At 41.2% G+C, this 17,105-nt stretch overlaps 1 protein-coding gene across 16 annotated transcripts in view; it reads left to right on the top strand.

The window, feature by feature from the left end:
• Positions 1-17,105, top strand: part of LOC141955760 (rap1 GTPase-activating protein 1-like) — a 50,909-nt gene that overhangs the window by 21,287 nt on the left and 12,517 nt on the right. For 12 of the 16 annotated variants that reach the window (XR_012632785.1, XM_074895408.1, XM_074895446.1 and 9 more), the window contains 13 exons: positions 3,246-3,349; positions 5,375-5,453; positions 5,745-5,798; positions 5,889-5,972; positions 6,224-6,324; positions 6,980-7,109; positions 7,367-7,522; positions 9,705-9,776; positions 9,956-10,042; positions 10,693-10,827; positions 12,367-12,513; positions 13,735-13,838; positions 16,127-16,240. Coding sequence is in view for 15 of the 16 variants with exons in the window: in XM_074895408.1 (XP_074751509.1) it covers positions 3,246-3,349; positions 5,375-5,453; positions 5,745-5,798; positions 5,889-5,972; positions 6,224-6,324; positions 6,980-7,109; positions 7,367-7,522; positions 9,705-9,776; positions 9,956-10,042; positions 10,693-10,827; positions 12,367-12,513; positions 13,735-13,838; positions 16,127-16,240 (1,367 nt within the window). In the remaining variant the exon portion in view is untranslated. The other 4 variants (XM_074895483.1, XM_074895476.1, XM_074895390.1 and 1 more) reach the window with 4 other exon arrangements.

Here is a 17,105-nt window from a genome sequence, read left to right as displayed (position 1 = left end):
TTTGGTCGCTACTATTAACTTGTGTGACGGGTCACATCGGAATTCTGTGATTTGAACACTTCAGCTAGAGGCCATATTAATCTGTTTGGCTGTTTGCTGCTCTTTGTTTATTATACCTTATATTTTTCAGGACCCACTTGTTCAGTCTGCTTCAGCAGAAGATAGAGTATGGTAGCACGAGAAGCCATGGAACTTTTTCCTTATGTCAGTTGCAGGGCAGTTGTGGATGTTGGCTTTCTTCTGCCTCAAAGAGGAGGTGAGGACAATGATATCTCTAATATAGAGTTCAATATCTTTATCTTCACATCCAGGTTCAGGGTAGTGACTGTAGTCTTAGTTGTTTGGTTGGTGGTTTTTTTTTTCCAAAGAGAGGATTGGTTTATGTCTGTTGACTTCAAGATGTCTACGTTCATATAGGTATAAAGAGTGTTTCACTAAATGTGTCTTTATTTCACAGTGAGTCAGAACTATGGCTAATACAAAAAATTGTTCAGATTTTTTCCACAGCAAAAGGCAATCTCGTCTGTGTTGAGAAGGGTTGCAATCCAACAGAGATAGAACAGACCTGTATTTTCTAGGCAAAAGTCTGAGGAAGAAACTGTCAGACTGGCAGCTCTTTTTGATCAAAGTACACATTTTGCTCCCACTGAGTCCTTATTATTAATTTATTGAATCCAGAGTATTCCCTTAATAGAACATGTTGCAAATCATGCATTTGGACTGTACAACTTAACTTACTGTCCCAGTGCACAACACTCTTAATGTCCTTCACAAGGATGCATTTATACAGTGCTTCCTGTGATGCTCCCTCCAAATCTTGCAATCTTGGTTACTGACTTTATGCTCCCGGGCCATCTTCTCAGGTTGCAAGTGACTTTTTGATTTGAGATGACTGCTATTCTGGTGGTAGAACAGCTGTCCTGGTTTCAGCTGGGATAGAGTTAATTTTCTTGAGCTGGGAGAGAGCATAGCTGGAGTGCCTGACCTTGACTGTGGCCAGCATAGCATGAACTTTCCTTGTTACAGCTGGAGTGCCAGGCCTGGATTGGCTATTGGAGTATTCCATATCATATGACATTATACTCCATATATAAAGGAGGTGGGTTCTCTCTTGTTTTGAGTCTGCATGGCAGGATCATTGTTGTGTTGGGATTGCTGCTGGGAGCGGGCTGCTTATTGGCCAGCAGCTGGTGAGCAATCACGTTTTGTGTTACCCGTTTGGACTTCCTACTGTTACCGTTGTTTTGTTGCCATCAATAAACTTTTTTTTTCAACCTACAAGTTCTTCCTTTTTGTCCCTCCCCTATTTTGCCAGGTGGGGAAAAGCTGAAGCAACCAGTGATCAGCTACTGGCCAGGTTCAAACCATGACAACAGCCCATTCATTATTTGCAGGGGAATGCTGTTTTATCTCTCTTCTCCATTTAATCTGACTGTGCATTTAGGCTGAGGAGATGAATGTCCAAACAGCAAAAAACTACTTGTATACATCAGAACAGAATCTGTACAGACTAAAAGTATGCAGAGTACTTTGATTATAACTTTCAATTTAACTGATGATGGACAACACTGTCATTGGAAAATATATCAACAAACAAGGTAGCAGTTGGTACTCTTCTCTGTGAAACAGCTGACTAGTGGAATTTGGGAATCAAGCTTGCCATTAAAGTCTGTGCATTTTATCTCCTGGGAGCATCTGACTTCTCAATGAGTGGACAGAGCTGCTTTTTCTGACAGAACCAGAAGTGGGAAATCCAGCTGGGTATCCTGAGATGCATCATCTAGGATTTGGAAAATCCCAAGAGTTGTCTACAAAAGATATCAAAAGAAAGCCTTGGTGTTTGTTTTTTATTTGTTGTGGGTTTATTTTTTTTTTTTACTGTTGTCTAAACTGTTCTGCACTGAAAATCTCTGTGGACACATTCCTGATTCCACCATTAGCAGATTGCTGTATGACTTTCTCCTGATTTTCATGGTCTCAAGGCAAAGGAGGCACCGATTATCCTGTCTGCTAAACGGTAGCTGAGACAATTCTGTGTTTGGGATTCTTTTTTTTTAATTTATTATTATTGTGCTTTGAGTCTTACCCCAACTTCCATTACTGCTAGCTCAGAAGTACTATACCAATCTTACTATATTCTCCTGGGTTGGAGACTAAATACTGGAATGTACTACTGCCCCTTTCAACAGAAGCAGCAAGAGATTAAGATATAATCTAATCAAATCTAATCCAGAGAAAATTGGATCCCCTGCATGACATTCTCATTGGTGTCTCTTTCCTGCTTATATCTCAACCAGAAGTTCTGGACTGTTTGAAAGCATGAGTTCAGTCTCAGCTATCTGGTTAGAGTAGCAGCCAGCTCCAAATACTGATATGATTTTCCACCAGGAAGATGAGAGCAATCCAAGCATTTCTGGATGATACCACGTGCATAGTATTCTCCCTGTCCTACAGGTTTCCGTTCACATCCCTTGTCAAAAGGCTTTAACCTTTTGAGGTTAGAGGTTGTATATATCAATATATATGTTATATATATTTAAAAATACAAAATATATATTGCTATACCCAGGCCATTGGAACATGGCTGTATACCCAGGAGAAATGTATGGCCACAGCCATCTCTATATAGAGCCTGTGAAAATGTTTGCATTATGGTTCATTGTTTGACTGAATGACACTCTCTGTTCGAGGCACATTCTACCAAAGCTCAAGCAGTGTTAGTGGCACTGCTGAGCACAGTCTTCATCTGCAAAGTAGTTACCTGGAGCTCTGACTGCATCCTCTCTGAGATGTGAGTGCTCTTAGAGATCAACCATTTGGTATAATGATCCTGCCATTACTGTTTGTGTAGAAAATGCCCACAACCACATCCATCTGAATGTGACTACTTAGTCATGCAGAGTGTGAATGGATACAGGGGAAGGCCATGAAAGATACAAATTTAGTTACAAGAAACTTGATCTCTTCAAAATGTATTGTTGAATATTTGTATCATATTCCTCTCAGGAGCCCTTCTGATGATGGACAGCTGAGGAGGAACTGAATTGACAGTGAATGAACTTTGACTGATATGCTCATGCATTGATCATCAAGGGGGCTGGGAGACAGCATATACATGTCTTCAAGCCTGCCATTGCTAGTAAAGAAAACATTAGCTAATCTTCAGTGGCAGGTTGTGTGCAAAAAATGTGTTAAATTTCTCTGGGAAACATGTTGGGAATAATGCATTCTCTTCCTATTTTCAGGAGCACCAGAACTTTTACTCCAGTGACATGTCCTTGGGCTATCTAGTACTTTCTGTGAAGTATGAACAGAGCGAGAAACAGGAAAATCTGCGCTTGTTGCTGAGGTAACAGTGCCTGTTGTTGAAGTGTATGTTACTGTGTGCCATGGTCTAAGCCCAGAGGGCAGCTGAGCACCATGCAGCTGCTCACTCTCCCCTTCCCCCTCAGGACTGGGAAGGAGAAAACAAAGCAAAAAGTTCAGGAATTGGGATAAGGATAGGGAGGTATGATTCACCCATTACTATCATAGGCAAAAGACAGATTCATTAGGGGAAGAAAAGAGAGTATCGATTTAATTCAGACAATAACAGCAAAAACACTTCACAGACAGTAGGACAGTGAGAAGCATTATCACATCTTAAAAACACATTCCCCCCACCCCTCCATTCTTCCTGGGCTCAGCTTTGCTCTTAATTTCTCTGCTTCCTCCCCCTCAGCAACTTAGGACATAGCCTGCCCTTCACCAGGGGCTGCAGGGGGGTCTCTGCTCCATTGCACCTCCCCTGCCTTCTCCTTTCTTCCACTGACCTCGGTGTTCACAGAGGTATTCTCCTCACAACTCCTTCTCCTCCCAGGTTCTGCTTCTTAAATATGTTATCACAGAGGTGCAGCCACCATTGCTAATTAGCCTGGCCTTGACGCAGAGGTGGGTCCCATTTGGATCTGGGGGAGCTTCAAGAAGCTTCTCACAGGGGACCACTGCTGTAGCCACCTCCCCTGCTACCAAAACCCCACCACATACACAAACCGAGCACATTGTGCTGTGTCTCTCATCTTACCCTGAGCTTCCTCTGTATAGATATGAGTGTGAATTTCATGTCTTTCTTCTTGAGAGGGCTGCAAAGAAACCTTTGAGCCCTGTTTTCTTGCCTTCCCCTCTGAGTTTTTCTTTGAGCAGTTTCCTTCAGGAAGCTGAAGTACTGTTTGCAGGCACATCTTTATAGTTCCTGGGTGAAAAACATCTGTTCTTCCCTCAAAAATAAAGTTTTTCTGTTTACTTAGAGACATGTGAGTACATATTCTCTTGGAGAATATGGTTTTCCTGATGGCGGGCAGCCTAGCTTCCTACTTGAGATTAAGTGTCCCTCAAAGGTGAGTTAGAACATTCCTTAGCCTCCCAGGACAGCCTGTGAAGTGCCATAACCTTTAGGGCTTCCACAGAGAGCCACTACCTAGAGAGAACTGCTGAATGAACTAGAGGAAGATCAGAGATGTGTCTTGTGTAGGTGAGAGGCATGCTGCAAAAATGCTTTTTACTGCACTATGGACTGGGTGTGTTTCCACTGTCTGATGTTCTGGTGTCAGCTGCTGGTGAGAAGGACTCATCCAGGACTGAGGCAAAATACTGGTTGCATTGGAGTCAGCTACAAAAGAATCTCTGGTGGGTTTCCTCCATTATATGTGGAGAACATTTCAGGGTGCCAGGCGAAGCAATAATCTGGGGGAAAAAACAGAGTGCCTATTTTTGAGCTGTGCCAGGGAATGTTTATCTGAGCCCAGAAATCTTCTTACATGGAAGTTTACCAGTCTACCCCTACAAAAGGGTAGTAATTACTCTATTTTGCTCAATGAATTGTTTATAATGGTTTGAAGAGGACTCTGACAACCCCCCCAATATTTCTTATCCCTCAGCTTTTCTCCATCAGCTTTCTGGAACAATGCTACACCAATTTCTGCCTCCTACACTTTGCATAGATCTTCTTTCCTAGGCTGTCTCTTACAGACCTTTCGCCAGTCCTTCAAACTCTCATTGTACGATTTTATGAATCTATTATGATACTGTGTCCATGAACTGTATTTCAACATTTAGATTTCCGTGAAAGAACATGGTGGGGGAGCAAAATATTTCTTCAAGCAAGAAAATAATGTGAAGGAGCAAGAGACTAAGCATCCCTGTTTTGTCTTCCTCTGCTTCCCACAAGAAGTGACCTCCCTTTTCCAAATTGTATGCACCAGGCCTGAAATTAGTCCTTTGGAATTAACTGCTTTAGAGATAGTCTGAAGGGATGGCTACTCTTTCTTTAAAGAGCCAGTGTTGCTTATGTTTCCCTTCAGCCTTTATTCTAATGAATTTTTTTGTTGTGTATCAGGACCCGGACTGGCACCAAACATGACCTAATCCCCATTTCTTGTCTGAATGAGTTTCCCAATGCTGTCCAGATGGCAAAGGTGAGATTTGTGCTTGCCTGTGCTCTTAATGCCTCATTCTTCAAGTTATTTTCACCTCTGTCCTCCCATTTCCCTCTTCTTGACTATTCCCCGATAGTACCGTCATATACTTCCCTTTTACACCTCAATTTAGCTTCTCTTATTCTTTATCTTCTATGTTTACCTCAGAATATTTGCCTGAAGGGGCTCCTGTCAGAGAATTATAAACAGTCCCTACGCTGTCTTGCCCACAGCAAGCTAGGGCACATGATAATTACACTTCTGTTTCCCTCTCTCTCTCTCACTCAACAGCTACTATGTGAGGATGTGAATGTTGAACGCTTCTTTCCTGTCCTGTACCCCAAGGTATAATGTTTTGCTATGTCTGTATGTTCCTTTTCCATCAAGGTCTGGCTAATGACGTCCAACTGATAATTTATATTTTCATTACCTCAGGCTTCACAGCTTATTGTTGCATTTGATGAACATGTCATAAGCAATAACTTCAAATTTGGGGTCATCTACCAGAAACCTGGACAGGTAAGCTCCCTCAGATCCCACAATACTTGAGGCAAAACACAAAGAGTCAGCTCCCTTAGCTTAAATGGAGTAACAAGGCCTGTACTATCCTGTGAAAAATACAGATATCACAAAGAGAAAGGATAGAAACTTGCTTTATGTTGATCAATTTGTTTGATCAGGTCCCCAAAGCTGGTTGAAGTATGTATAGTAATTACTGCCTGTTCTTTGTACTGCTTGTGCTCTTTATGACTTCTCCTTTCCTTCTGAAGACGACCGAAGAAGAAGTCTTCAGTAACACAGAAGAGAGTCTGGGTTTCCTGGAGTTCCTGGATTTCCTTGGTGACAAAATTCAGCTGCAGGATTTCCGTGGGTACGTACCCAGCACAGTTGGAAGGCCAGGTTGAGTTGGGTAGCATCATGTGTTCAGAGTCTGCAACTCTGTTAGAGCCCTGCTTTCAGAAACAGCCCTGGTGTGCCCTCTGAATCCCAGTGCAGGTGAAGGAGCCCAGAATGCTTTTGTCAGCCATCCTGTCTGGGAACAAGTTGGAACTTAGGTCACTCAATTTAGCTCATTTTCAAATGAAAACATATTTTCATTTACAGGTGTCCTGACCCACAGTGTCAGTAAATATTTTTATTTGTCTGTGTGAATGTAAGATTTTGTTTCACAACGGTTTGAGTCAGTATTGTTTTAGTTTCTTTCTGTGGGGCAGCCCATTCTTTCTGTAGTTTTAAAATATGGATTGTGTTTCTCAGAAGAATGCCAAAAAAAGATGCTCCTTTGAGGATCCCTGGTTTAGCTTCATAGCTTTTAGCAAATATGTATGTTCATCAGCAGAAACATTGTGCAGCTTCAGTCAGTGTATTTGTTTTGGGAAGGTTTGGTGTCTCACAGTTACTGATATCTTAAAAATTACCTATGGTAATATTGATGTACCAAGCTACTATTATTGATACCATCTTTCTTCTCTCCACTTTCTCATCTCTGTCCTGTCTGATCTACGGTGTGGTATGGATTTGTTCAGGTTCCGGGGAGGCTTGGATGTTACCAGAGGTCAAACAGGCACTGAGTCAGTCTACACAAATTTCCGGGGCAAGGAGATCATGTTTCATGTGTCTACAAAGCTGCCCTTCACAGAGGGAGATTCCCAGCAGGTATTGGAAGGAGAACTAAGGAATACAACAGTGTGCCTAAGAGAGGAGGGATATTTGATGAGGGACTGCATAGAGGGGAGAATACCTAACAGCATAATGTTGGGAATTATGGCTGAGTAATGGTAAAAGTAGTGCTGAGGGGTTTGGTTGAACAGATGGATTGGAGATGCTATAGGCAAATGGGTGTTTGAGGCCCCATCATACTGTTCTGCTCTTTTTCACCTTCCTTCTCACTTTATTATTTATTTGCTCTGCAGCTTCAGCGGAAGCGTCACATTGGGAATGACATTGTAGCCATCATTTTCCAGGATGAAAGCACACCTTTTGTCCCTGATATGATTGCTTCTAATTTCCTACATGCTTATGTGGTAGTTCAGCTCACTCATGGCACCACTGGGGACACTCTCTACAAGGTAAACAGAGTCAACAGATTTCTCTGTACTGATTTACTGATATTGATCCTTGAAATGGAAACCCATTCTTGGGCCTTTGGGAGAGGTACAGGTTCATCCAGCTGTCATCTGAATTTAAGTATCTACACATGAAACTAGAATGTAGTTGTGTATTTTTCAAAGCAGCTGATGCAATTCTGAAGCTTAAAGCAGGACAAATTCAGATAAAAAATTCTATGTTCAAAGAGCATGGGATGCAATTGATCCCATTTTGGGGGATGTCTTGCTTGCATTATGTAAGCCAGGTAAAACTCACTCACCTGTCTGACAGCTTTGTCTGCATTGCACATGCTGCACATCACAATGCTGAGAGCTTGCACTGCCTGAGACTGCAGGTCAGATACAGCTGGTTGGCCTAATCTGTGGAGTCCGAACCAACTAAGTCTCCTTTTGGGTATCCCAGAACTGATGCCCATCTGGCAGGGAAGTGCTGCCTATTAGGGCTCTCCAGCTGAACAAAGCCGTGCTAGAACACACATTCCCTCTCTGCAGCTTTGGACACAGCCCTTTTTCTGTTGCATGACTGTGTATGGATGTCTGCATAACTTTGTGTTCAACTTTCAGTCATGCTGAGAGAACAGAAAATATATAAATGCTTGCATTCTGTGGTGGATTTTCTGTTGTAGAAACATTTTAATCAAAGTGCTATGTCTTGTATTATGTAGGAATTCTGATTTGGTGATGATGAGCCCTTATGACTTCGGGGTCTACAAGAACACCAAGAATTTAAAAATTAGCACAGGATCCCTATCTCTTCTCCCACCAAAGAGAGTGCTAGGGGTGGAACCACCACCTTCCGTTGTTCCTTATGCTATGGGCAGATGCATCTGTAGTGATGCGATAGCCTCATGTTGATCAGGGCCATAGGATTTCAGTTCTCCTCTCACTTGCTGTTTTGTAGGGAGCAGAAATTCACTGGATTTTTTTAATGACAAGAGAAGGAACTGGGGAAATTGCCATTTTCTTGTCTCTTCCTACTCTTGTTTTCATCTTTGCCTGTCTGCATTGTTTTTGTCAGTGTAATAGGGTTGCTTGCATCATTTAATGAAAAAGAAATCATTCTAGTCAGGACCCTAGAGCCAACACAGAGTTTTCTGTAAAGGCTTTTCCAAAGGGGTTGTAACTCATTCTGCCTTGAGAGCATTCTACTAACTAAGAGGCTGCAGTTTGGGAAGATCTTTCCATTCATTGTTCCATTTACTTAAGCTTTAGTGCCTCATGGTTGAATTTGAATATTAATGGCACTTATTTCTTTGAATCAATTTTTGCGGACAGAAAATTAAATGTAAGAAATTTGAACTAAATCAAGGGCCCCTTTCCTCCTTCCTCTCATTAAACACCTGCCTCTCATTGGCTTTATGACATTTACAATGGTGTGTTATTCTGAGGCAGTTGCTGTTAAGTTGTTCTGACATTGTTCCCTGTTGTATGAAATGGCAAATAATGATATTGTTACATCTCAAATGTGACAAAACCCCCCCCTGTGAAATATTGTTAAGAGCTCTATGTATCTGGTAAGATGGCTGCATATAATTATAGGTAAGCGCTGTGAAGAGCCAAGTGACAGTATGTAAAAACTGGACTGTATTACAGTTACATTTTTTTGCACTGGTATGTCAGGTAGGAGCATGTTTAAAAAAAAAGCATACATTTCCTTATCTCTTACTGGGAAAGTGCTTTTGTATGTTTACCACATGTGACTTGGAGATAATATCAGTGAGGTACTCCACTCAATGTGCAGTGTATCTCCACTGAGCATTCTCTGTCAAAAACAATAGCTCAGTGCAACCATATTGACAAAGGTTCTTCTAGTGGGGGTAAATCCTGCAAGCTGAGTAGAAGCATCTTATTTTTTTATTTTAAACACACTGTTTATTATTAATATGTATTAAAAATTTTTTTAGAAAAAAACACTTTTTGTTGTACTTACTGTGTGCACATCTAGCTGACTGAATTTCTGGGAGATCAGTCAGCACAACCATTCACTGAGTTCAGAGACAGATGAATGCACAGGACAGCCTAGTAGATCTCTTCTGGATATGTCAGTGATTCGTGAGGGATCATATCTACCATAGTACTTTGAAGGCTTTGATAGTGTCACTTGTGTTATGATACTTACTTTATTCCCCTTATATTGTTTCAGGTTTCAGTCACAGCCCGAGATGATGTCCCCTTCTTTGGACCCCCTCTGCCAAATCCAGCCATATTTAGAAAGGTTTGTTGCTCTGGTCCAGTGTTAGATGACAGGGGGATATGGTACACACCCTTGTGTTCTGAGTCATATTGTCAGTCTGGCTAGATGACTTTGGAGGTCTAAAGAGTAGTAAGGCAGAGCTTTTCTTGTATGATATTTTTATTGCTGTTTTCATTTCTGGTCTTCATCATGTCTTGTAGAGTGCAGAGTTTCGTGAATTCCTCCTGATCAAGCTCATCAATGCTGAGTACAGTTGCTATCGAGCTGAGAAATTTGCTAAATTAGAGGTCGGTCTCTTAAGTGGTTGTTTCCATTAAAACTGTATTACTGCCAAATCAAGGAAGTACAGTATAATTTTTTACTTTCTTCTAATTTTGTGTTACTTAAAGGAAAATGGAATGTGATTATACTCAGCCATGTGATGCTTCCTTTGTATTTCACAGCAGGCATGACAGAATATGAACAGGTACATTCTAATGTAAAGATCTAGTCCTGAAATAAGAATTGGAATATGATGCATACATTTTGCTGGATGAAATTTTTTATTAGCTGAAACTCAGTATTGTGCTACTGGATGCATACTAATATCACTGATTTTTGTTTTAAGGTACCAAAATTCTGTTCCAGACTCTGCTGCTTGCCTGATCTAGAAAAAACATGCCTCTGTTTCATCACCTGTAAAAAAAAAAAAAAAGTAAAAAAAAAAAAGTACTGGTGTCCTTTATGACTTGTTTTATAAACAGTTTAAAATGGCTGGGTGGTATTGTAATATATTCTAGAACTATACAGCTAAAACCACTTCATACTGTTTAAAGTAATTTTTGTGGTGATTTTTTGTTTTTAAATTAGGATGTCAGACACCTGCAAAAACAGGAAAAAAAAGAAAAATCCTTCCACTCCCAATAATAGCTGTTTTTCATTCACAATGTTGATGCAGGAAAGAACCCGGAGTGCCCTCTTGGAGAGCCTTTTTGAGGAGCTGCAGCTTCGCAGTCGCAGTATGATGGGATTACCCATAGGGGAGGATGACAAGATAGAGAACGGCAGTGGGGGCTTCCTTGAGAATTTCAAGGTGAGCCATAGTGGATTGATGCTTTATCCAGTTGCTCACACTTTTCTCAAGCTCCTTGTGTGTCACTTCAAGGAATATTGATCCTGCTGATCAGCTGTGCTTAGAGTAAGACAGAAAAAAAGTCTTTCCATCCATCAGCCTTTCTTTAGAGCACCTTCAGCTGTGCTTTACTGTATCTCTCAAGAGAAGACATTTTTCCCCTTCCTATGCTCCTTCCTACAGAGCCTTAGCAAGGTTCAGGGTGGATTTCCATACTGTCCCTGAGAAGTCAGATGTTTCATGCTGGTGCTGGTATCTAGTGTCAGATAGGGTTTCATTCCATGATTTACAGAAAAAGGAGTGAGTGTTAGCAAGAGGAATTGTAATAACTAGTAGCAAGCAGATTTCAGTCCCTACAGCAGATCTCTTCCAATTAATTTTCATTAAAACTAAAAGAGTTAAAGAGCCACTGCAAGAGTGTTTCTAACATATCTGTTAGTGTACTGTGTAAAAAAGCTGTGTACTTTACTTACCCTCTAAAAGCCAGGGTTAATTTCAGTATAGATGATGCTTTTTTATAATAAATCAGTAGCAGGTGACAAAACTTACATTTAAAAGTGATTGATATGCTATGAGAAAGCAAAGGTTTTGTACGAATGGGAAAACCGAGTTCTGAACTGATTATATAGAGAGAATCTTATATGACTTTCCTATCTACTTCCCCTTTCCTGCTTCTGTGAGAAGTGCCTCACTGCTTCTTTTGTATTAAAAGTTATCTGTCTGGAGAGAGAGACGTATTATGAATAGCACTTCTTCAGATGATCTCCATCTGCTCTGTATGGTAGGCTGGTTAGAGTTGTTAAGGGCTGTGAAAGTAATCCATTGATATATAGGTTTGGTAGCTATATGCATAGCTTTGGTCCGAGCTGGGATGCTTTGGCGAGGTGTATTTTTACTTACAATCCATCTACCCTGCCTTTGCTGCTAACCAGGAATTTCATACCCATCCGTGTCTTACACTAATTAACCCGAAATGTCCTTTTCTGACTTCTAGCAGATGCTGTGATTTGCATTCATGTACACAGATGAGCTTTGTATAAGGCTGGAAAAGGCTGAGTAATCTCAGAAAATGGCTTTTTCGCATGCCGCAGATCTTGATATGGCTGCTTTCCCCTTGAAATCAGCACTCAAGCTCATGCAAGACTGAGCCTTACAGTCTTGAACAGGAGTTTGTAGCCTTTAGTGAGTAGGACTGCTCCAGCGGATGCTATCCTACCCACTCTGCTGGGATACTAGTGTGGAGTCTCTATTTACTGCAACAGGACAAGGGAAGTGAAAGTAGAGAATATACTTGAGGAAGAGTTCTTCCCTGGCAGTAAGCTCCATGAGTCAGCTAGGACCAAAAATGGGTAATATCTAAGATGCTGCCTTCTACAAGTTAGGATTTCTGGTGTTGGTGTCTCACAACTTTCCACCATGGTGCTTTTCATACTACCCTACCGTGTGCATATCTTTATGTGTATCTGTGTTTGTCTGTTTCCCTGCCTCCCTTCTGTTCAGCGGGTGATCAGAGGCCGCAGCCAGAGCCTGGATACCACAGGGATATCAATGAGAAAGCAGCAACCAGCCACCCTGCCCAGCCGCCCAGCTACAACTGGCCTTGCACTTAGTCAGAGTGTCGCCGAGGGCCCTAAGGCCATTGCTGCGGTAAGGTTCTTGGGTGGCTGTAGGAAGAAATCCAACATCCCTTCTGACCCACCCAGACATTTTATTTCTCTTTCCCTATTAGTTTGTCCTCTTGTACTTCCATGAATCTCTCTTTGTATCCCATTTCACATGTGGTGACAGGTTGTGTTGCAGTCGATTTTGTCTGTGCCTATCTCTAGCCCCAGTTCATCTGTAAACTAGAGCTGAGCTTGATGCAGACTGGGAGAAGAAAGCCAAACATGATTCTACATCAGACATCTGTCTCTGCTATCCTGGATTATATCCTGTATGTTGCCATACCTTAAAAAAATGCATGCACTGTGGTTTGACCAGAATGGTACTGAGTTGTCATGGCAAGAGCTGAGAAAATAAGGACACTAGATCCATTCGATTTTCTTCAGTTTCATCAATCAGATTATTTTCTGTAATATAAACAGGTGCACGATTCAAGGTGCTGTTTTGCTGTAAGTATAATTTGCATGTTGGGAACAAACAGCAGAGTTGTTGATGTTTGGGGTGAGAAAAAGTGAATATTTCTAGTCACTATCAAAGCTTTTCTTATTTGATAAGGATACTAAACATATGTGATCAGTGTAAGCATAATAAATCCATGACAAATGTTTCCGGAAGCAAATCTGTATTTCTCATATTGGAGCTGGGTTACCATGGCCAAAGTGCATCTAGCTGACTGTGGTCTCTGCACTAGTGATGTCAATATAGGCAAATGACAAAAAAACACCTCTGAATATGCCCTCAAAGTGCCTTTCAGTGTGGAAATTTCCTGGTGACAGTTTACTCAGTTGTATGCATTCTTTATGTCAGCACAATAAAGTCACAGAATAGTAATGACTTGAGTTTGCTGCCTTCTCCTTTCCTTTAACTTCTGATTTTCTATACCTTTCTGATTCTTCCTCTCCTTATCTCATTGTATGGGATACCTCCCTTCCTGAGCCTCTTTCTCTATATATGAGCTGCATATCTTGCTCTGCTTTGTTTCTGTAACTCTGTCTCCTCCTCAGACCGTCTTTGTAAGCCCTAGCTTCTCTTTCTCTCTGACAGAACTCCTTCTTGCACTGGTGAAACTGAGCCGTGCTGTTGCATTGCTGAGTAAAGGAGAGGATCTGGATCTGTGTTGCAAACTCCTCCTCCCATGTTTCCACTTCTCCACAGTTTTTCATGTCTTCCTCTCCTTCCTTTCTGTCACATTTTCCTTTTTTCTAGTCTTTTGCCTTGCCTGGTAGGAGCCCAGCACGTACTCGAGCCAGCCGCTTCCATGGGCGACGGAGTAGTGCCATTGGCATTGAGAACATACAGGAGGAAAAGAGGTATGGGCTGTGGGAAGATGAGACAGAGGTCAAAAAAAAGGAGGAGATGATAAAAGGGAGATGAAAAGGCATATATATAAAACCAGAAAGGGAATTGACAGGCATGAGAACTGAAATGAAAGTGGATGGAATGGGAAGAAAAGCCTGATTATTTGCTAATGGAGAAATGGACAAAAAAACCCAGAAAAAAACAAAATTAAAAAAGACATTTAAAAATAGGGATAGTCAATATTTGAGGATAAAGGGAGGAGGAAGGTGGAAGAACATAGTCAGATTGCTCTTAAACGTTGTGCAGTATGATCCAGGACACTTGATTTTCCTGTATTCACTACTTTTAGATGTCAGATGAAAGGCTTTTACTCGGGAAGGGGGAATTGGGCGCTTGATTATTTATCTGTTTTCATGTGAAAAAGTTAAAATAGATAAAACTTCTGATATCTTAAAGGGTTTTTTTGAAAAAGCTCCAAGTCAAAATGACTAGCATTTAAGTTAGATGGTCTGAGAAATAATTATAATTAAGGGGTGACATACAGGTTCAAGGAGTGATTTGGCATATTTGACAGAATGATAACCACTCAAAAGTCTACTAGTCATGACAGATTATTTAATTAAATCAATAAATTTTAAGATTATACAGAATCTCAAAAGTCACATGAGTGCTCTGCATCTAACACACAATTTTCACAGTTGCAAGAATTCCAGTGAACATCTTAGAGACTCAGTGTAAAAGCGGAAAATCACTAGTTTAATGTGGAAACCAGTGACTTCACAACAGGAAGGATTACTCCATTTTCTCTTCTTCCTAGTTATTCTCTTGGATCTTTCCTTAATGAGGTGTCAGTGACCTATTCTGAATAAAAATAGTAAAGAGCTTTCTTTGGCGAAAATAAAATCTTCCAAGACAACTTCCCTGTTAATATTCTAAGCCAACATGGGAGCCACAGCTCCTCACTACTTTAAATAGTTTTGTACCTTAGGCAGTTGTGCCCCTCAATCCATTACTTTATGTACACAACATCCTTCACTATCCCCTTACAAGATCTGTAAAAGTTTTCTACAACAAGGAAAAATGCTGAATTTTCTCTTTTTTTTCCTGCTCTTTGCTAGGAGGGAATTGATAAGCTATTGGGTTTATTTAGCTTTTGCTTACTTGTAATCTTAGATATGAGGAACAGTGAGCCTTGTGTTTTGTGAAAGACTTTTTGGGTGATTCTTGAAGGTGCAGTTTCACTAGCAACTGGTCTGTTCTAACAGTTCATTGCTACTGAAGAGCACAGATATCATACCGGCCCTCTCCCAGTGTTTGTTTCAACTACCCAGTCCTGTCCCATTCCTTGTGATGGCTCAGATGCTTCATGACCCTTCATGGAACTGCTTTAGCCCCATAATCTAACAGAAAAAAGTATCAACTTTCTTTCACTGGTTTAACTGTCTGCTTATAGAGAAGTCTGATGGGTACCAGGGCTGATGGAGAGCAAGAGTGAAGGAGGCTGGAGCAGGCTCTCCAGCCACAGTGAGCTCAACATTTCACGTGTGACTTCATCCTGAAGCTGTAGTTGAACAATATGCAAGATTCAAAGACAGAGCTGACCCAGTCCATCCTGCTTGTTCATGTGTTACAGAAGTTTCAGGGCTGTTCTAGTTTCATGATTGTTTTTTGTCAGGATAATTTCCAGTCTCACAAACAGTTGTATTAGCGCAAGTGAGGGCATGAGGATCTGTGATGTGAGGGGTACAGGTAGGATCAACTGACCGAGAGAGCAGAGGAGGAGCTTTATGAACTCCGTCACTGAAGCCACAAAAACCCCCACCAACGAAACCCCAAGTTTTCCAATCCTGTATTAAACATACCCTACTATCCAGTTACTCACAGAGATGGCTTTCTTCAGAAGTATCTTGACAAGTACTAGTAGCAATAAAACTATTGTAACCATCCTGAAATGGGATTTGCTGAATCCTTTTTCTTTATGTGAAAAATATATAAGCTCTGTAATCAATCCTAAATCTTAAGACCAATGAAATGGGGAGGGTAGAAGGAAAAGGAGAATACTGAAATTAATTTAGGCATTTATATCAATTCAAAAGGTGGTTAAGGTTGGCCACTTCTATCAGTCCCTCAACAGGTCACATCTTAAAGTGTCTGCCTTTATCAACGCAACTGCATTTGCTTCACTTTCACATGTACATGAGAGATCCAGCTTTATATTATGGCTTGTGAGGAAGTGTAAGAATAGATAGTGATTCACTCTGGCATTGGGGTGTAGCTGGTTTCTTTTTTGTCCCTGCAGAGACACTGCAGAGAGAATACAGAAAGTGCTGGACAGTCCAGGAACTTTCTTTGACCTGAAGTCTGATGGATCATTCAGTCCCAGCTCTCCAGAGTTCCCCAGCAGGAAGAGCAAGTGAGTTGAAAATAAATTTAATATTTGAAAGATGCTCGCTGTGTCTGGTATCGGCTTAAGGGTAGTGCGTGCATTGCTCTGTTGAAGTCCTTACTGAGATTGTTCACATCAGGCATTGCAGCATCTTAAAAGTTAGATTTCTGGCTATGGCACAGTAATGCAGAGCATGTAAGTGAGGAACTCTGCTTTCTTAAACGGCCAGTGAAGAAAGATTGGACCACTTAGAGGTGGTTTTACTGTAATGTTAGCTTGCATCCAACAGGATACACAAAGCCCTAGCTGTCCAATTATCCATGCTTACTCATGTGTATGTTTCCTCTGTAGTTTTCTCTGGAGTGATTTTGGAGCTTCATGGAGAAGCTTGGACAAGGGTATGTTGGGATGCTGGGTTGTACTCAAGTTCTGCCTCTTTAAGCAGGATTCATGCTGCTGCTCTCAGCCAGCATCAACTACCCCGTCTTCAGTCCTCCCAAAGTGTTACAGCAAAGTCTCATGTGTTGCACTTACGTTTCTTTGCTAAAGCACACCATATCACACCCAGTGTTCTCCTGCAAAACACTTCATGCGGTAGTCTGCAAAATAGTTCTTCAGTTTCTGGTAGTCAAAAAATGGAAAAATACACTTTCCTGCTAGTGCAGCTTTGCTAAGCTGTATTATGGTGGGATATGATCCTATTTAGGATACTTCAGGACATCACAGAAACCATGTTTACATTTCCAAGACTCCAGAGCAGCCTGTGTCTAAATCCAAGACTGCAGCTGACTTTCTGGAACAGCTTGCCACACGTCATTTTTTTGCATGAGAACTTGGATGAGACCTGTGGCAAAAAGGGAGCTGAGTACTTTGTAGTAGAGCATGTCCTTGC

This window comes from Athene noctua, chromosome 1 (assembly GCF_965140245.1).
Source record: "Athene noctua chromosome 1, bAthNoc1.hap1.1, whole genome shotgun sequence".
NCBI lineage: Eukaryota > Metazoa > Chordata > Aves > Strigiformes > Strigidae > Athene > Athene noctua.
This window is presented reverse-complemented; position numbering and strand designations above follow the sequence as displayed.